General features: G+C 34.4%; 2 protein-coding genes across 4 annotated transcripts in view; one reads left to right on the top strand and one right to left on the bottom strand.

Annotated features, from left to right (window-relative positions):
* Positions 1–6,433: 6,433 nt before the first annotated feature.
* cpb (F-actin-capping protein subunit beta) lies at positions 6,434–14,164 on the bottom strand. The gene is made up of 5 exons (XM_085951988.1): positions 14,063–14,164; positions 13,432–13,816; positions 11,029–11,228; positions 10,411–10,522; positions 6,434–7,835 (listed from the first exon to the last, which is right to left on the bottom strand). Exons 1-5 carry the CDS (start codon positions 14,063–14,065, stop codon positions 7,705–7,707), a joined length of 831 nt encoding a protein of 276 aa, XP_085808114.1. The 5' UTR covers positions 14,066–14,164; the 3' UTR covers positions 6,434–7,704.
* A 1,038-nt stretch (positions 14,165–15,202) lies between these two features.
* aPKC (protein kinase C iota type) overlaps positions 15,203–18,488 on the top strand; it is a 478,073-nt gene continuing 474,787 nt past the window's right edge. Inside the window, exons 1-3 of one of the 3 annotated variants that reach the window (XM_085952853.1) lie at positions 15,203–15,313; positions 15,920–16,168; positions 17,415–17,535. In XM_085952853.1, coding sequence (XP_085808979.1) covers positions 16,010–16,168; positions 17,415–17,535 — 280 coding nt within the window. In that variant the 5' untranslated portion in view covers positions 15,203–15,313; positions 15,920–16,009. Of the gene's footprint in view, positions 15,460–15,919; positions 16,169–17,414; positions 17,536–18,488 lie in introns of all 3 variants that reach the window. The other 2 variants (XM_085952855.1, XM_085952854.1) reach the window with 2 other exon arrangements.

Here is an 18,488-nt window from a genome sequence, read left to right on the forward strand (position 1 = left end):
AAGTACATACATAATAGCTTAAAGCAATTTGGAAGGTCTTATTCACTGTAGGTTTCTTGCGGGTAATTCAAACATCGTTTCCTTTTCATTTTTTTTTTTGCATGATATTTAAGTTTGACAAATGATTCATTCCTTGTTGCAACACGAGGAATGTGTGAGGGCAAGCTACACCTCACAAAAGGTAGGTAAGGTACAATTCAAGTTACTACTTTTATTAAAATCTGGTAAGATTGATTGAAGCGTCGCACTTATTTAATGTTTTGTAATACGCATGTAAGTAACTGAAATACACAACTTTGGCCTTTGTATATTGAATATAGCCAAAATCATATAACATATTGTGGAATAATTCTGTCTTGAGTCAATCTATAAAAGAACAATCATGTTTTAACATTAAACTGAATTTCATTTCAATTATTTTGAAACCTTAATTTTTTCCACATTGTATTGGAAGATATTTATTTTCTTTCAGCCAATTACTAATATTTGCCGACATCCTTTTCGAAAACAACTAAAAACTGTTGTGTTATAGTTCTTTCTATGTATTCAATATTTAAGAAATGATCACGGATTCAACGTGATTGAAAATAATATTGGATGTAATGGAAAATGTGATTCCTAACTGTTGAAAAGTGCAACCACAACAAATAATGTCCCCCATGGTACCTTTAACCTCCCATGTTTAATTAATGTGCCTCTAAGCAAGGCATCCAAAAACTACTGGTACATAATAAAAAGCACTGTTGGCATGGGTTACAGTGCAAAGATCTTATGTTAATATTGAGTCACCGAGTGAAGATAATAATATGTATCAGACTTCGTAAAAAGTATAACAATGAAACACTGGAAAAGCCAATTTTTCATAATGACAAAAATCACACAACTGTATTTGAACCAGACAACTAATTTTGTTAAGAAAGCCGTGGTGTGGTACTTGGTTTTTTGCATGATATAATTAATATTTTTTTTATTTAAATAAATACCATTATCATTCATTCATATTTTGGGTAATAGTCTCAAATGCTGTTCATACTGCAATGGTTAACATTCTGTTTATAGCCTCAATTACATTGAGCTTCTTTACAAGCTGTTTATTGGCGAATTTAAAAGCGGGCGATTCAGCTACTGCGATTTGATGATTACACAAAACTTTCTATTCACTGAGAAGCCACAAACCAGCGACAATTTTGACAGAACGTAGTTCGTTTTTTTACCGGGAGGTTGGTACTGCGCAGACGCAGTAGGCCCACACGCCGGCGTGTAGCGTGTAAAGTTGACCGGCTTTCAACTTTTCTCGGTAGAGTGTTTACAACCTGCTTATTAGCTTATTCGATGATTACACTGGGCGATTTTACAGGCAGATTGTAAATTCGCCAATAAACAGCTCGTAAAGAAGCTCAATGTAATTGAGGCTTATGCAATATCAATATCCAGAATTATTGAAATGTTCCTTTTAAAAGATCTACAATAGTCTGCTATTACATTCTTGTTTTTAAAAACTTACTACAGTGAAAGTACAAAGCTATTATTCCTCCCTAAGTAGGTGGGGTTAATTGGTATGTACACTCACCTACAGTTTTTATCTCAGCCGCCTTCCCACTGGAACTATCAGACCTTCAATGTGGTACTTTTCTATAACTAATATGCCTATCAAACCAAAATACTTTGAACCACCTCCACTTGGAAAATGGAATTTTAATCAGACCCAACTGGAGCAGTTTAAAATAAAATTCCCATCCTTGATTGAGGCTTGTGCGCTTTTGAATTCTGCGTTTGGTACTACATAGATAACCTTACAGAAAAATTATCGATTAATGCAATATGAATACAGCCTCAATTAAATATCTTATGGCCATTCGAACTATGAATGGTTCCCCCCTGCACTTTCAAGTAGCCATAAATTTTCACCCACAGCCCTTGCTAAAGTCTACCATTGCATACAGCGCTATCATTGCAGCTAAGATAAATGATGGTTGTAGAGTAGTGCACTTTATGAGTACCTTTAACATACCATACAGTATATTCTACCTAAGGAGCAGACAGGCTAAGGAAGCAGGAGAAAGGAAATAACATTAAATTGAAAAATATTTTAATACTTAACATACATGAAATAAAAATTGTTAAATTAACACCTTAATTAATCGATACATCTCAGGATATTTGGAAGATTCTTGTATCAGGAATTGGAGGAATATGTTCTGAAACAACATAACATGGAAGCTATATAAACGATTAGTTGCTTTGTAAAGTCGCATTTAGACCAAGCGAGCTAATGTTTGTTCTTCCCCCACCCCAGTGAAATTCTTATGCTCGCTCGATTAAGAGCGTTTGAAGTCAAGAGAATTTCGCTTGAGTGGGGGAAGAACAAACATTCACTCACTTGGTTTAAATGCGGCTTGATATTATTGAAAGGCCTTCATTCACCGATGCTGATATTTTACAATATTGTTGTCACCTATGAATTAGGAAGCCTCATCACAAGCTCGTTTAGTGTTATCTGCATTTTATTCTTCAAACCTATTGTATAATATAGATTCACTTCTGTGAAGAAAAAAAAGGAAGATGGGGCCGGCTGTCCTTTATAACGTTTAGATGCAATTGCAAGAAATAATCGCCTATGACTGATTAACATTTCTGAAATAAGTCAAGACATATTTTAGGGGTGATGCAAAATGTCACATAGACTGCCACTTCCTATGATTTGAGGTTGTGTCCGGTCTAAGTTGACACATCTAAACTCACCTGTCTGCCGCACAGCCATGAATGAAACCTACTAGGAATGTCACCGATATTGCATATGAAACATGGGTATGTATGGGATGCTGCGACTGGTGAGCTTTGGAGTCTGAACACAAATGACCAATTTGTAGCGTATGCGTAACTGCAACACTGGCGGTTTGTTGCTAGCAACACAAAATTTTTTTTAAACTAAAATGCCACAAATTAAAAAAGCTTATTCTCATTAACCAAATTTCACACAACAGATTATCTATATCTAGCTATGACCAAAACATTTTGGACAACAAACAGAAACACCACACAACAAAATCTCTTCGGGAATGAATTGAAATTGCCCAAAGAATCTTTGTTGCAAAATAACAAGTTTACTGCATATAGAAGAATATGGTAGGTATGTGTCTTATTTTTGTACCATACGTCGATTTCTCATATATTTCAAACTTGAACAATGTCCTTTGAACGACAAGACTATGTAAAATGTATTAAATTATGTTCTATTCGTGAAATGGAATGTAATTTTTCTACAAAAAAGAATGTTAGCATCAGGGATTTCACGAACCGAAGCTGTGCTCGAGTTAAATGGTATTTTTATAATAACACCCATGTTAATCGGAAAGACTTATTACAAGCTCATCCAGTATTTGCATTTTACTCATTCTTTGAAATCTAGGTTACCGAATTACAGTACTCAGTAATCCGCCACCCCAAAAAGCAGACAAGTGTCCAATTAGTGAAAGCGCTGGATTATAGTGCATACATACAAAACAAAAAAATTAAAACAGGTATTTCGTAAAAATAGTTTTTTTAAGAAATTTGTAAGTGCGGTTTTATTTATAATCAAAATCAAGTGTTTACTAAATTATACATATTTATTAACCAAATATTTAAGAGCGTACTTCAGTGAAACGGCAAATAATGTTCAACAGTAGGTGCGATGAAATTTCTCACTAGTTACCAATCGGGAGACTGAAAGTCGATTTGTTTTATCATGGCGTCAAATGAAAATATTCTTAAATCGTGTAAAGATGACTAAAAAACTTTACTTATGTACTTAAAAAAGAAGACATGTCAATGAATATACTATTATTATTAGTAATATAACAATAAATTAAATGGACGCATGTTTGATTTTTATGACAAATTATATTTCGTTCGGCACGCGTCATTTGCACAATCCACGCATCGCCTAGCCACCATCTTTTTAGACCATGCCTCAACTGAAGTATAGCCTTAACAGTAAATTACTTGACACAACCAGTTGTTCAGTGAGGCAGATATTCTTAAATGGATTAGGATTCCTGACTTTCCCTATGACCAAAAGCTTAATTTTGTGTGTCCCGGTTGCATTGGAGCACGGCATAATAATTGTGTTACGGTCCTTGGGCACTTTCCTCCCTGGTACATTACTTTCTTCGCGATGAACATACATTTTAGGAGGAAGTTTCCAAAATAAACTTGTCTCATCTGCGTTGTATACTCGTACGCGGCGACTCCTGAATTTGACAATCGGCGAATTATAGAGCTTAATTTTGTGCTTTCAACTAGTAAAAATAACAGCGGATTATAGTAGTTGTCGGATAATCAAGCGGCGTATTACTGAGAGTACTGTATTGTTAATAAACTATTATTATTCAATGAATAATTCACAAGATTTAAGAATGTAATATTCTTTTATTGATCATACATAATTTGAAAACACTTCTAAAAAATATATATAATCACTAGAAAAAATTATGACACCCAACAGGATTTGCACCCATGTGCTCTGAAGCTATAAGTGTCCTATCTAATTGCAACAGGTCTAATAATTTTTTTAGTGGTTATAAATATTCTAGTGTTTTCAAAATTATAGGCTATCAATTTTTTTCAATTCTACATTATTGATCTTTACTGCCATCTTAAAAAAAACCCTTTATTAATAACATACTAGGTTTGGTGAGGTCGATAGTTTTACAAAATATGACTTAGTTGAAACGATGCTGAGTGAGACAAAACTATGCAATAGGCTCCATGTAAGAGCAATCAGAAATAGTATCCCGACCAGAGGCGGCTCTTCCTTAGGGTACCTAGGGGACACCCCGGTCCCCTCATCATTCTATAGTCAATATTCAATTGAATATTCATGTTGTACGTTCCTACCATAATACATTGATTTTGAATAAATTAATTAAGTATATATTTTATTTGTACTGTTTGCCCATCCTTGATTCTTGTTTCTTGGCCCATCCCTAATGCTCTATGTGAGTTTTGGCTCTACCTACATAGTACAATACAACGATACTTCTGGGGCTAGATTTCTTAACTATCGTCTCGTGTGGCACCAGACGACATGACGTAATTGTGACGTCATGTCGTCTGGTGCCACACGAGGCGATAGCTAGGAAATCGGGCTGCTGGGGTCCAAATTCGGTGGCCCCTTTAAAATCAAAGCAATGTTTATATTATGAGATGCTATATGCGATTGCCAGTTATGATTCTCAAAATACATAAGGAAGCTGAAAAATGCGTACGTCTGTAGGCCGCTTTGCAAGTGCTATGCACATTTTACCCACATATACCGATGCTGGACCGGGGACACTGTAGTAAATACCTGGTCTTGCATAAGTGTGAGTAGGTAAAACTGGGCGTATTATTATTATAATATAGTATGAGGTTATCTTGTCGGTCGGCTGTAAATTCATATCCATGACCCACCGCTTTAGTTTATTAGTTAGTTTGCCAGTAAGTGATCAAATATGTTATATATCTCCTTAAGTTTTAAAATATATTTGTTAATACATACTATAATAATTTATAATATTTTGAATGATAATAACAAAGGGTAGGTATGTGCTATTTCAGTTAATTAAATCAATATTACTTTGTATTACCTAAATATTAATTATTGTAATGTACTAGTTGTGGATAGTTGAATTTCACGTTAGTAAAATAATATTAGGTATTATGATGAATGAGGTGGTTCATTTATTGAAATATAAGTTCAGTACATTGACATTTGAAGACAAACTAGAAGTGAAACGATTAGGACCTCACCAACAGATTTAGTTATTGTGTATGAACTAATCAAAACAAAAAAAGCATTTAACTCTGAACAGTTTACCAAAAAACATGGTTGACGGCGAGTGTATCCTTGAAAAGACTATTTTGTTTTTTTTGTAGCAATAAGATTCTTTCGAACGCATGAGGCATATGAAGATGAAGTAATAGCTACAAAAGATATGTTTTTTACGCTTTGATTAATATTGATTAGGTAGGTACTTATTAGATATTTCACGCCATCTGACCCCACTTACTAAAAGATGCTAGAGCCGCCACTGATCCCGACCATGTCCGATCCTAATAGGATCATATGGGCCTCCACAGAAAAGAGGTTTGTATTAACAGATTTTGTTTTTTACGAGAAATGGATGTCAGCCACTTGCTCAACCTATTAGGTCGATACCCTGACACACACAAATTGAAAAACAATATGTGTACTTGCCAGACCCAGGATTCGAACCTGGGACCCACGGCGTGATAGTCCAACGCTTAAGCCGCGCGGCCACCGTGGGTGTCTGCTTAAGCCCAAAGTCAACTTGTTTCACTATAACAGATCCGCCAATCAAGTTCCTGACTCTTTGGATTAGTGATTTATTATTGTCACAAATTTCTGGCTGTGTTAAAGGCTATGGGAGAAGGAAAATAAAACTCATCATAGAGTAAATTATTATTGTATTAATACTTTATGCGCAATAATTGATTTCTTATGTATAAATAGCTTAAAAATAAATTAATTTTACATGTTCCTCAAACTAAAAAAAACCCAAACAATGGACATATTGGACGACAACTGGCCTTGAGGAACTATTTTTACAATTTGTGATTTGAATATTTGCTTTGATGGAAAAAGTACATTTATCACAAAAACTAAATTTTGTCTAATCAACTTCAAATTTGATGTTACTTTTATGATCACTAATGTCTTAAAACAATAATCCATTATAAGAAATCCAGTTTCACTAACAGTATTATATGGCGGTGACATAGCCGAAAATCCAACGATAGTAGGAAAGTGTACACAAGTCAATGTTTTATCAGATAATATTATGCAGTGGACTTAAATAATACAACATGGAAATGAGTCATACTGAAACCAGTTTTTGGAAGTAACCCGGTTATCAGCTGTAATGAATGATAATACATAATTATGCTTTAAACTTCATTGTGGTTACCGCGCAACTTACTGAATCAATAAATTTGTCATGAATTCTCAATAAAACAATTTACAATTTATACAGAACGTTATGCAATTTCAAGAGTTCATAAGCGTCGAAATATGTCCATCTATAGAATTCATTTAAATCGTTCACACATAAATAAGCCTCAGGATGTTTATCATAGAATATAATAATATAAAACATGAATTCAATTAAAAAAATCTATAGCTTCGGATATCGACCGTGATGAATCACCAGGCTATTAAATTCACCGAGGGCGTATCCAATATACTGCAACCACTGGCAGTGCGTATTCTGGGCCAGTACCAATTCATATAGAATTTTTAACTTCACAAAAATAGTCCTTATGACTGAACAAGCAATGTCAGAATGGTAGCAGTATACACACAAATGTTATTTAGACATTATTGTAATAGAATTATTTATAGGTAAATTTTTTGTGAAATGTTTTAATGAAGAAACAATGTATGTTATAAAAATATTGCAGTACCATATATCAAAATATAGTCATTAATAGTCAGTTACCACTAGTTAACTTAAATAACACAATACTGTCAAGAGTAGCTTGTCATGAATGATTTTTACTCTAGATTCTAGTGAATAATAAATATTATAAGCGAACTTGTATTAGGAAAAAAGCATAAAAAAAGTAATAATTGTGTGATTAACGATAAACACCATAGGGCTTATTATTTTAGTGATGGATGATCTGGTCGTCATCCCACACATCCGTTGGAGAGAGTCGCTCTCAGTCGGCGGGGCGTGCGGCATGTCGGCGCTGCAGAGCGGCCGCCAGATCCTGCCGCAACGCCGCCTGCTTCTTCTGTTCGCCGAGTGCCACCGCTGACCTCAGCCCGTTTACTATGTCCTTCGTTTTACCTATAACAACAGCATTCATCAAATGATTTATTGTCGAACATAAGAAACCAGCATACTTTTGATGGAAATTCCACAATAAGTACATATTGGTAAATTATTATACATTGGCACTATAGGTGATTCATGGGTGTATTGGAATTGTTTGTCCCCTATTCCAATACTGCAAGCCGCTTTTGCAGTACCTATGGTACCACCGTATAATGATTTACCTATTCAATTAATTCAACTTAATCATGCAAGGAAAGTTTTGAGAGCAGAAAAAGCGTATGGAAGAGGTTCTCTTAGCGAACCATAAGCAACCTGAAAAATTTGCTCAATGTTCAGGATGCCGAAGTCAATGTCGTTGGAAAAGGTCGAAGACATTCTGCTAAATAGGTAGCCAATTATTGATAGAACATAAGACAGGAAAAGGGATCATTATATTATGTATGTGTCGCCGAGTCGCAAAATCTCCTCTGGAAATTTTGCACGCTCTGGACATTTTAAAAGTCCCTTTTCTATAAATTAAATAACAATTCCTTGGGAATTGCAGAATTTATTATCACAGTTTTATGCTTTTACTTAATAAAACAATGAAAAAATTATGGTTATTCCTGTCGGCTATTATAAATATTTTATTATGAGTATACGGCACAAAGATTTAAAAATTTCAAGTCATACATTTCTACATGGGGAGGGGAGTGTGACAACTAGCTTAGAGAGACCAGCCATAATTAGCAGCATAAATGACAAAATAGGAAGAGCGCACATATGTTGAAAATTACTGTCTGCTGCAGCAGCCTACTCGAATTGTGTAGTCAGATTCGACTTTTCTTTCCCCATTACCAAGCCACACATTTCGAGCTCTGTAACTCATTCTTTGATAATTATGTACACTTTCAAATGAAGAAATATTTTATTGGTTGACATTAAGGTGTGTAACAAAAGTTAGATTCATGAATCCCAGGAACCTTCAGAGAAAAAAAATCTCTTGTGCTTAAAATAGTGATTCTAAAATAATGAACGTTAATGGGGTATTTTTTTTGTGGTATTTTGAAGGTAAGGTACATAATATTGTACATTCGAACTTGGTTTTTACGATCATGGACATAGCGAGATCTCGGATGTAATGAGGAAACATTTGTTGACATTTTAGTTTATGATTTTCTCGATGCATTTATTCACTTTTATAACGAGCTACTTTTACTTTTATAACTAAAATATCATCAAAATTTTTCATAAAACTGTTAATGTGTTGGTTTAAAAACATTTCGACCCAAAGCAATGAAATCTGACCGGACAGAATGCCGCCGGGATCGGATTACGTTTATGACACTAGTTAAGTGTCTAAGTACCTACCTAATTGGTGTTTTCGCCGACAATATTGAAAAAATATCCACGTATATGGTTGAAAAAAAATCCAAGGTTTGTGAAGTAAGTAGGTACCTACCAACGTTCATTACAATAAACAACTTCTTTTGTAGTTTATGAATGCCATGCTTGTTTCGGGGAAAAATTCTAATAGTGTATTTCTGTTTTAATTGCGACTTTTTGTGTTGTGATCGCTCATTTAAAAATACCTATTCTCTGATATAACGAGTAACGCTTATAGCGAGCAAATTCAGTCGGTCCCATCTTCCTCGTAATAACCAAGTTCGACTGTATTTCACATTCACTGTTTTTAATGACCTTGATTTACCAACCCACGTTATATGGCTAGCCCATTAATAATTGAAGCGCCTAATTTGAAAACCCCCTAAAACGGTTTTTGAAAAATTTAGAGTTAGATATGTATTTAGATGGATATTTTTGTTACCTATATTATGATGGCCAAAGATTGAACAAAAAACGCCAAAAACTGTCAATAATACGTATGAACAAAAATTAGGGTAAATTTCAAAACCTGCTAAGATGTTTGGGTGTGCTTTTTAAATACCCCTTAAATGGATAAACCAAAATACTCTTTAGAATATACGAATTAAATAATAAATACATAAAGTTCACAGATTTATTAGACGAGTTTTTCTCATATTTCTCAAAACTACCTAAAATCGTTTTAGGGGGATTTGAAACTAGGCGCTTCAATTAAGACTTCCATATAAAATGTAAATTGCTTGTTGGGAGTGTATATTATTTATTACCCATTAAGTGCCGGGAGGTTTTGTATGGCGGCAAGTGAGAGGCCGTGAATTTTTTAGCTAAAAATAAACTTTTTTTTAAATATATTGAAAGTTTATCATAAACACGTACCAATCATATGCTAAATGTCTCATTATTGGATCAGTATTCTTCCAAATTTTAAATTATTCAAAACAAACGCCTGAGACGGCATTCTCTGGTCTTCAAAGACAGGTGAATAAGTTCGCATTTTTTGTATGGCTGGCACTGTACGCCTGGCAGTTAAATACACATTGAAAAAATAACATGAATTTTTGACCTGCTGTGGGTTTAGGATCCATGACTTTGTTACGTATTTATATAACGGCCTCTCTACTTCTCTAATAGGCAGATATGGGGGCGATAAACATTATTGAACTATATGTACATAAAAAAATGAGGCGATCGTGATAAATTAGATTCATAGAAATAACCTTACCGAAATAGATTTCATTTAACGTATTCCTTATTTTGTTTTCCATATCTTCAACCATGCGACCAATATTAGCTATATGCGGACTGGCCTCACTCACAGAGGCGTCCTGCTCTGCCTGAAATTAGAGAAAAAATATAAGTTAATGAACCCTATTCCATAATCTAAAATGTTTAGAAAATGCAATTTAAATTGGATTTAAATATATTGGGCATGACGTCATCCACTCTCATGCAAAAGTCACCATCAGCAGAAACATAGTTTTGACAGTCCTCGAAAGTTTAAAGTTGTATGATAAATTAAGATATTGGGATGTTCGCCGTCAGATTTGTTGGGTTCAGTATATTGTTCCATTTAGTGACTTTGGCCTGTTAAACTGCTATTTCTGCTGATAGTGACTTGTCTGCACAGTGATAATGTGACATAAAATTGAATAAACATTGATCTGATATATACCCAAGAATCCATTATGAAAGGTAAACCTAAACAATTGCTTTTGAATATCACTGCCAAATATAACAATAGTGATATACTATCAATATGTCAGTAAAGTTTTGATAGTGTTGTGGGACATGCTTGCTGCACTAGGGACAGCCTAAATGAAATCAAGCCAAATGAACAAACCTGCCGAGTGAGACTGCCCCCTAAATTCATTGTACCACTACCCTCTTTGTGAGTCTGCAGCCAAAGCATGGCCGTGGAGGTAAGTTTGTAATGTGCACTGCGGCCAGAGCTTTTCTCTTGCACTTCAACAACGTGAATGGAGTCCCAGCAACCCTTGATCTTCTGGGATCCATCGCCAGCCTTTTTAATGAGGATAACACCTATCACAAGAAAGAAAATGATATTTGAGATCAGACATTACTGAAAAACCTTCTATGCAGATTGACCATTTATACTTATGTGAAACTGAAAAAAGAACTAAGGCTGATGATTACTTGAGCTGTAAGTCTTTTGCGTTGCAGATATCGTTCTTGTGACGCCTCATGCCCTTGTCCATTTCCACGCAAACGATTTAAAATCATCGGTCTTTTTTTCAATGTGGAACAGTAAATTTGTGTGTTCTGCACTCCTTTATTATTTCATGTTAACTACATGTAGGTACAATACACAAAATTTCCGAAATATCGGAATACATTACAACAGCGATTTCCAAACTGGGAGGCGCAGAGTGTTGCAAAGGGAGGCGCGAAAAGTTCAACACAATTAATGTATCCACAGGTTTGCAGTTTGCAAATGCATAGTTTATAAAACGGCCGCTAGTTATAAACTACATAAAAAAACAGTCCTATAAAAGGTTGTTTGCCTACTAAAAACGGTTGCCCATGTTTGATTCTGAATAATGAAATAAGATCATATCTATAACAGGACATATTATGTAATAGTATTACATATTACGTGCATGGATTTACTGCTGACAGTATGTATTATCACGGCCATAAGAAAATGCAAGTATAAACACGTGGCAGAAATATAGTGGCGAACGTTGACAGAAAAAATACGAACTACACTGTGTAAAGCATTTTGATGTTTACCGATTTTCACAACCTGTACGAACCTGTCAAATAGCACCACACAACAACAAACACGTTCACTAATGCTTGAAGAATAAGATTGGCGAGACAGTCAGTACTTTGTGTGTAAACAGTAAAGTTATTGTTGTGATAGTTTATATTACGTGCCATTGTTGCCAGTAAATCCATACACATGTACAGGCGCTATAAGTAACAAAAGCAAGATGTCGCAAACAGGTACTTAGTAATTTTTTTTTACAAAGACTTCTGCAAAGACTATTAAAGAATATTAATTTTCCATTTTAACTTGATTCCTCATGTACAGAATTACTATAGTATTGCATTTATTATAATAGAAAGATATTATCGTCACATCACGTGAGCCCACTGTAAACTGGCACGACGGACAAAATGTCTGCAATGTCGTTTTACCTGGTAAATGTATCAGAACCACACCGATATCACCTTATGCGTACTACACCACCAAGTTCACGCGTGATAAAATGTTTTTTGTTTATTTTCTACAAATTTACACATTTTCGAGTCACGTAACCTCACATATTGACAGTATTCAGATATTTTTAGTGATAAAGCCTTAATTACATTGAGCTTCTTTACGAGCTGTTTATTGGCGAATTTAAAAGCGGGCGATTCAGCTACTGCGATTTGATGATTACACACAAAACTTTCCATTCGCTGAGAAGCCACAAGCCAGCGACTATTTTGACGGAACGTAATTCGTTTTTTTACGGGGAGGTTGGTACTGCGCTCTACTGCGCAGACGCAGTAGGCCCACACGCCGGCGTGTAGCGTGTAAAGTTGACCGGCTTTCAACTTTTCTCGGTAGAGTGTTTACAACCTGCTTATTAGCTTATTCGATGATTACACTGGGCGACTTTACAGGCAGATTGTAAATTCGCCCAGTGTAATCATCGAATAAGCTAATAAGCAGGTTGTAAACACACTACCGAGAAACGCCCGCTTTTAAATTCGCCAATAAACAGCTCGTAAAGAAGCTCAATGTAATTGAGGCTTTAAGGGAACTACGAATGACGGGTAATTCACACAATATTTTTGTAGGTCAGTTTTTATTATTGAATGTTCTGAAGGTTCTAGCATGTGAGCTCACATGACATACCTAATGATAATGAGTTTATAGCGTTATGTATGTTAATTGATAGATTTTGATAATACAACATAAATAATGACCAATGAGTAGGCTGGTGTTACTTTAAAAATGTATCTCCGCAATGGCATTATCATTACATTGACCAGCTCATCACCACTGTATACAGAGCATATTGAATTTCTTGTTCAACAACCTACAGCTATGGCAAAGAGTGCAGTATTGGCAAGCAATGGGGGATAATAATTTTAGGTTAGATTATCTCAATTTTCTATTGTATTTAGTAATAGCATGTCTCAAAATAATTGACAGAAATGCAAAATATTTCCTGTCAAATTAGTCTACTTTTGACATATTACTAATTCATAGATTAATATAACCACTAACCGGCAAATCCATGATCCAAGTCCCATAAATATACAGATGAAACACCTCCTTCAAAATACATTTCTCTATATTGATCAAATGCATGATTGGCATCAATTTCTAATCTCCTTAGTTTTTCTGAAGGCATGGAACCATCTTCTAGGGCAGGGTCATAGGTGTTGGACCACGGTGAGCGATACGAGTCACCGTCTCTGTTATAATCACACAGCAAATAATCTTTTCCATTACTTCTATCTTTGGCAATCTTTAACGGTTGGTCCACAGAAGACAGCAAGTCTTCACACAGGCTAGGAACCAGGTCTATGAGATCACTTAGGTTCTTTTCTATTTGCTGTGGTGGAAGCCGCCTCATCAGGTCGAGGGCGCAATCCATCTGAGCATCCGTCTAAAAACAACAGAAATTAATTAAAAACAACAACACATTACAAGTGTTAGAGTAGGTTTTAATTGAAAATATAGTTGTCATTATCTAATTGTCAAAACAGCTGATAATCATCTTCAATCAATTATTCAAAAACAATAAATATTTATTTATCATGGAAATCTGTCAACAAAAAACCGATACATTACAAATACTTCTACGACGATATTGCATATACGATATAAATAAACGTCTGTAACATTTACAAACCATTTTGGACGTCCACAGTGGATGAATTTAATATATTTTTTCCTAGAAGTGGGCTGGGCAAGATAGGAAACTATCTTGAAACAGGCATAAGTTGTTGGTGACAGCTTCCGGTTTTAGTCATTGACTAAAATAAATAATACTCATATGAGATTGATTTTTCATCAAATATGTACTTTAATAATTATAAAAAAATATTTAAAATTTACTGTCTAACTTGTATTTGTCTATTAAAAATCTTTTTTCGGATGGTTTTCTGAAACAGGAAATAAGTTAACTTAGAATTTAGCGTTGTCCTTTTTTGTCTCGTAAAGAATCTCTAAGCAAAATGAAACAAAAAACAACATGGCGTTTCGTAGAGTCATGTAATCAACTAAGTATGAACAGAGATTTCATTATTCAGATATTATTTTTATCATAAAACCAGAATCTGTTACTAATTTATCATTCTAAAATTAGGTGTATGGATATTTTTACTCGGAATAAAACTGTCCAGTAGTCTAAATATAATTAGCTACATATTATTACAAATAAGTAACAACCATTCGCGTCTAATCTTGTAAATCTATAGTTTCTTTACGGCGTACAAAAAATATTACAATCGAAAGGAAAAGTTTCAAAAATACTTTTATAAATAAAAAATAATAAATATTATTGAGCTTGTCATTTTTAAATATCATTCAACGTTTAATAATATAATTTCCAATCGAAAATGACAAGGTGCAAATTTTAATTGATTCTACTTTCTTGAATCGAATATAATATTGTAGCAACCCTTTCGTTACAATGTTAATAATTCCTATTCTGTTGCATATTATAAAATTAATTTTAATGACAAAAAATAAATATAATTATGACTCTCCACGTCTATTATAATGTAGAGTATAATAAAATATTATTAGGTAGGTACATGGGTAGGTATAAATCAACTAAACTACAATGTAAATTTCAAATCATCAGTAGCTATGAAAATAGTATTTTTTATAGCTCTGTTTAAAGTAAACCTTGCCCTAAGGGTATCTTGGTTACAGTAAGGTATTTTACGCCGGAAAATAATATTTTTATTTAATCCGATCTCTACCGGCTACTGTTTGATTGTGTCATTTAAAACCCGGTCACATTTACATTTTCATTTCCATTTCCAGACGGGCAATACTGACAATAACAGTGACAACAGTGTCCCGCTCGCCACTTGTGATTTGTGTCAAAATTAGTTTGTTTTGTGTTTTATTAACTTTCTTATCACAGTTTATGGTAAGTTTACTCTGCAGACTCGCTCAGAAATGCGTGGTCTTTGATTATTAATGCATATCATCTGGCTAAAGTATTCAATAATATTATGTTTATTTAATTTTGTTGAACTGTCATCAGTCATCACAAACACTTTGGAATTTATGCAGGTGGTTACTCGCATGTGATTCATTAGTAGGAATGTACAATTTAAGTATTATTAAGGCTATACAAGTATATGAGGAATTTTATAATTCATTAAACATTATTTCCTATAACTACATTAACTCTTTGTCTTTCACGGTCAATGCCAGGAAGGTAACCTAATTGACAGAATACCTTCTATCATGCAATACCATATAAACCAAATTTGTTATCTTTTGGATGGCTAGCAAATGGATGGCGGTTGTTATTGACGATATTAGTAAAATTAAGCCAATAATTAGAGTTACGCAGCTTTTGGTAATTTTCTCACATAGGTTTTTCATTCTTATTTAGACTTGTAAGTCTAATGATGTTTTTATGATTATAAGGAACAATGATCGACAAAAGTGTTTGCGAAAGGTTTTTTGGTGACTACATATTACTTTTTTTTCGATTTCATATGGTGACCAGTTTCTTATTTTACAGTTTGACGAAAGACACAAGTGACCTATTCTGATGAGCTGCATATAACTTTGGACAAGTTCTCTTTTTAAGCAGTCATTTAAATCAACCAAAATGCCTACACAACTTGTAAATCCTGACAATAACACCAATGATATTCGTGTGAAGACTGCTCATAATGGAGAGATCATGATAACATACATAAACCAAAAGATAACACTTCAGAATTTGTGTCAAGAAATGATTGCTATCTGTCGTTTCCAACCGGATCAGGTAAGCATAATATATACCATTCTCTATTATGATCCAAGAAACTATCTCAAATGTGAACTAGTATTTTCCCAAAGATGTGGAAGAGTATCTTCTTGTGCATAGATGGATCTTAAACATTTAAAAATAACAGTAACCTAGGACCAATACAACTAATTTTTATATAAATTCCGAATACGGTCCAAGATTCGGCATTTACGTCAAACTGAAATAATTACTTTCAGCGAGTTTTATAAGAAAATCACAAAAGGGTTCATCTGAAAAAAGATTCAACATCTTTGTATGCAGGTAACTCTCGTTCATCACGACTCCGGCGAGTGCGAATTCGCTATATCGAGATCGATTTTTATTATACTTGTTTATCGCACATTTATTTTGACATGTGCCACGTGCCAGAAAACATCATAATGAGTGGAATCGCATGCATATAATCAGATTTCCTGAGATTAATCAACAAATTATCAGTTAATCAGGTTGGCTTGCAGAAAGGGCAGGCAAAGTTAAGATTTTTTGAGGCATCGATAGCATGCAGCCAATCTAGGTTTAAAGTTGTTTCCTAGCTATTTTTATGTGTCAGAAATAGTTTTAAATTGATTGAAGCATTCAAGGATTCTACTTTGTCCGAAGAAATGTAATTTTTAATATTAATACTATCGACCGAAGGTACTTGATAGAATTTGAATTTTAATTCTAAAGGATTTAAGTAATGTACTGTTCCATTTGAGTAAGTTATTTGATGATGTAAGATGTTTGCGACGGATACCGGGTGTGCGGTATGACTTTAGGAACAACGAGGAGATAAGAGAACGCACCAAGCAGCCTCTCATCACACTGAGAGTGTAAAGGCGACCTTGGACCTGGCTCAGCCACGTGCTGCGGATGCTAGAAGAGAACCTCAGCCTGGCTTGCCTGTTCTTCAAGCGGACCGGATTCCGGCGTCCTGGAAGGGCGCTAAATACTATCTTATAGAGTGTAAATGGCGAAGCTACGGGATGCTGGTTTGACCTGGAACGAACCAAGAAGATTGGCGAGCGACAGGGATTCTTGGAGGTGCCGCGTGGTATCCATATGCTCCAACTAAGGGGCGGGTATGGCCGAAGTTATAATATATGGCACCCAAATGGAATAGTACAAAACTTAAATACATAAGAATTTAAATGCAATTTCGATTAGAATATCACGAAGGGCTTTTTACTATCCGTATAATCTGAATTATATTAATATGTATTACTTGACTGTTTTTCTGTAGGTTTTTACCATGAAATGGGTAGATGAAGAAGGAGATCCTTGCACTATTTCTACGCAGCTGGAGTTGGACGAGGCTATCCGGCTGTACGAGCTAAACCGGGACTCGGAACTCACAATTCATGGTAAGTTATTACTAATGTGTTTTCTACCTTCTATTTAGTTATTTTAGTGATGTGTAATTATTTTGATATCTTCAAAGCATTTGAACAAATGTGTTTGTAAGTAGGTACTAATGTTGCTCCACAAAGAAAATTGTACAAAAGATCTAACTAATTTGATTTCGTCATCTGGAGAACTCAATAAAGATTGTAAGAAAAAATATTTTTAATTCGTGAATCATTCACAAATTATAAATTTGAATTGAGGCGTACTTTAGAATTACTCACTAAAGGATGTGACACAGGAACGCTGCGAGTACTTATCTATTAAATTTAATACCAGGAAAGTATTCATTTTAATATATCCTAATGGTACCTAGTTTAAGTGGCTTAACATTACTGATCCCATATTTACAACTGTCCACATATTGATATTCATAATGCTTTTTCCATCCATGTTGGTATTTATAATCTTGTTTATAATTTTTTTTTTCTATACTCACTATATATTTTTTTGACCACGTCATGACAGACTTTTAACACCCTTACTCTGTACACAGTTTGAGGATACGTCCGAAAGTCCTGTCCGCTTTGTCATTTTCTTCCTATTTGTAGTTTAGTACGAATCCCTTTCAACTTCTCTGAAAGAATTCGAAGTATGTGCTATATTTTTTCTGTTCAAAAATTCTTCTCTACCATGAACAATATTTGATATCAAGATAGAGGTAGAGTGAATGAATCAACAGTTAAAACTAATTTTATATCAAATAAACATAGACGTATACTGTTTTCTTTGAAAAAAAATCAAACAACAAACCAATCCTTTAAAAAAATAACATCATTCATGTCAATACCAACTACAGTGGGTGAGCCCTGGCCTTCTCTAGCTACTGTCGCACTTTCAATCTATTTTCCTATATCCTGAGATGCTGATTGCTTGCCTATTCTGGGTTACACCAGCCAACCACCTCAGTGTT

This window comes from Rhyacophila brunnea, unplaced genomic scaffold, assembly GCF_057557595.1.
Source record: "Rhyacophila brunnea isolate RB1 unplaced genomic scaffold, BYU_Rbru_1.0 scaffold_3, whole genome shotgun sequence".
Taxonomy (NCBI): Eukaryota; Metazoa; Arthropoda; class Insecta; order Trichoptera; family Rhyacophilidae; genus Rhyacophila; species Rhyacophila brunnea.

Excerpts from the sequence above, each read along its gene's own strand:
- cpb (XM_085951988.1), bottom strand. Across the intron at positions 10,523-11,028 it reads GGGGCAGTCTCACTCGGCAG|GCAGAGCAGGACGCCTCTGT; the intron begins GTTTGTTCATTT and ends CTCTAATTTCAG. Across the intron at positions 7,836-10,410 it reads GTTAAATGAAATCTATTTCG|GTAAAACGAAGGACATAGTA; the intron begins GTAAGGTTATTT and ends CTGTTGTTATAG.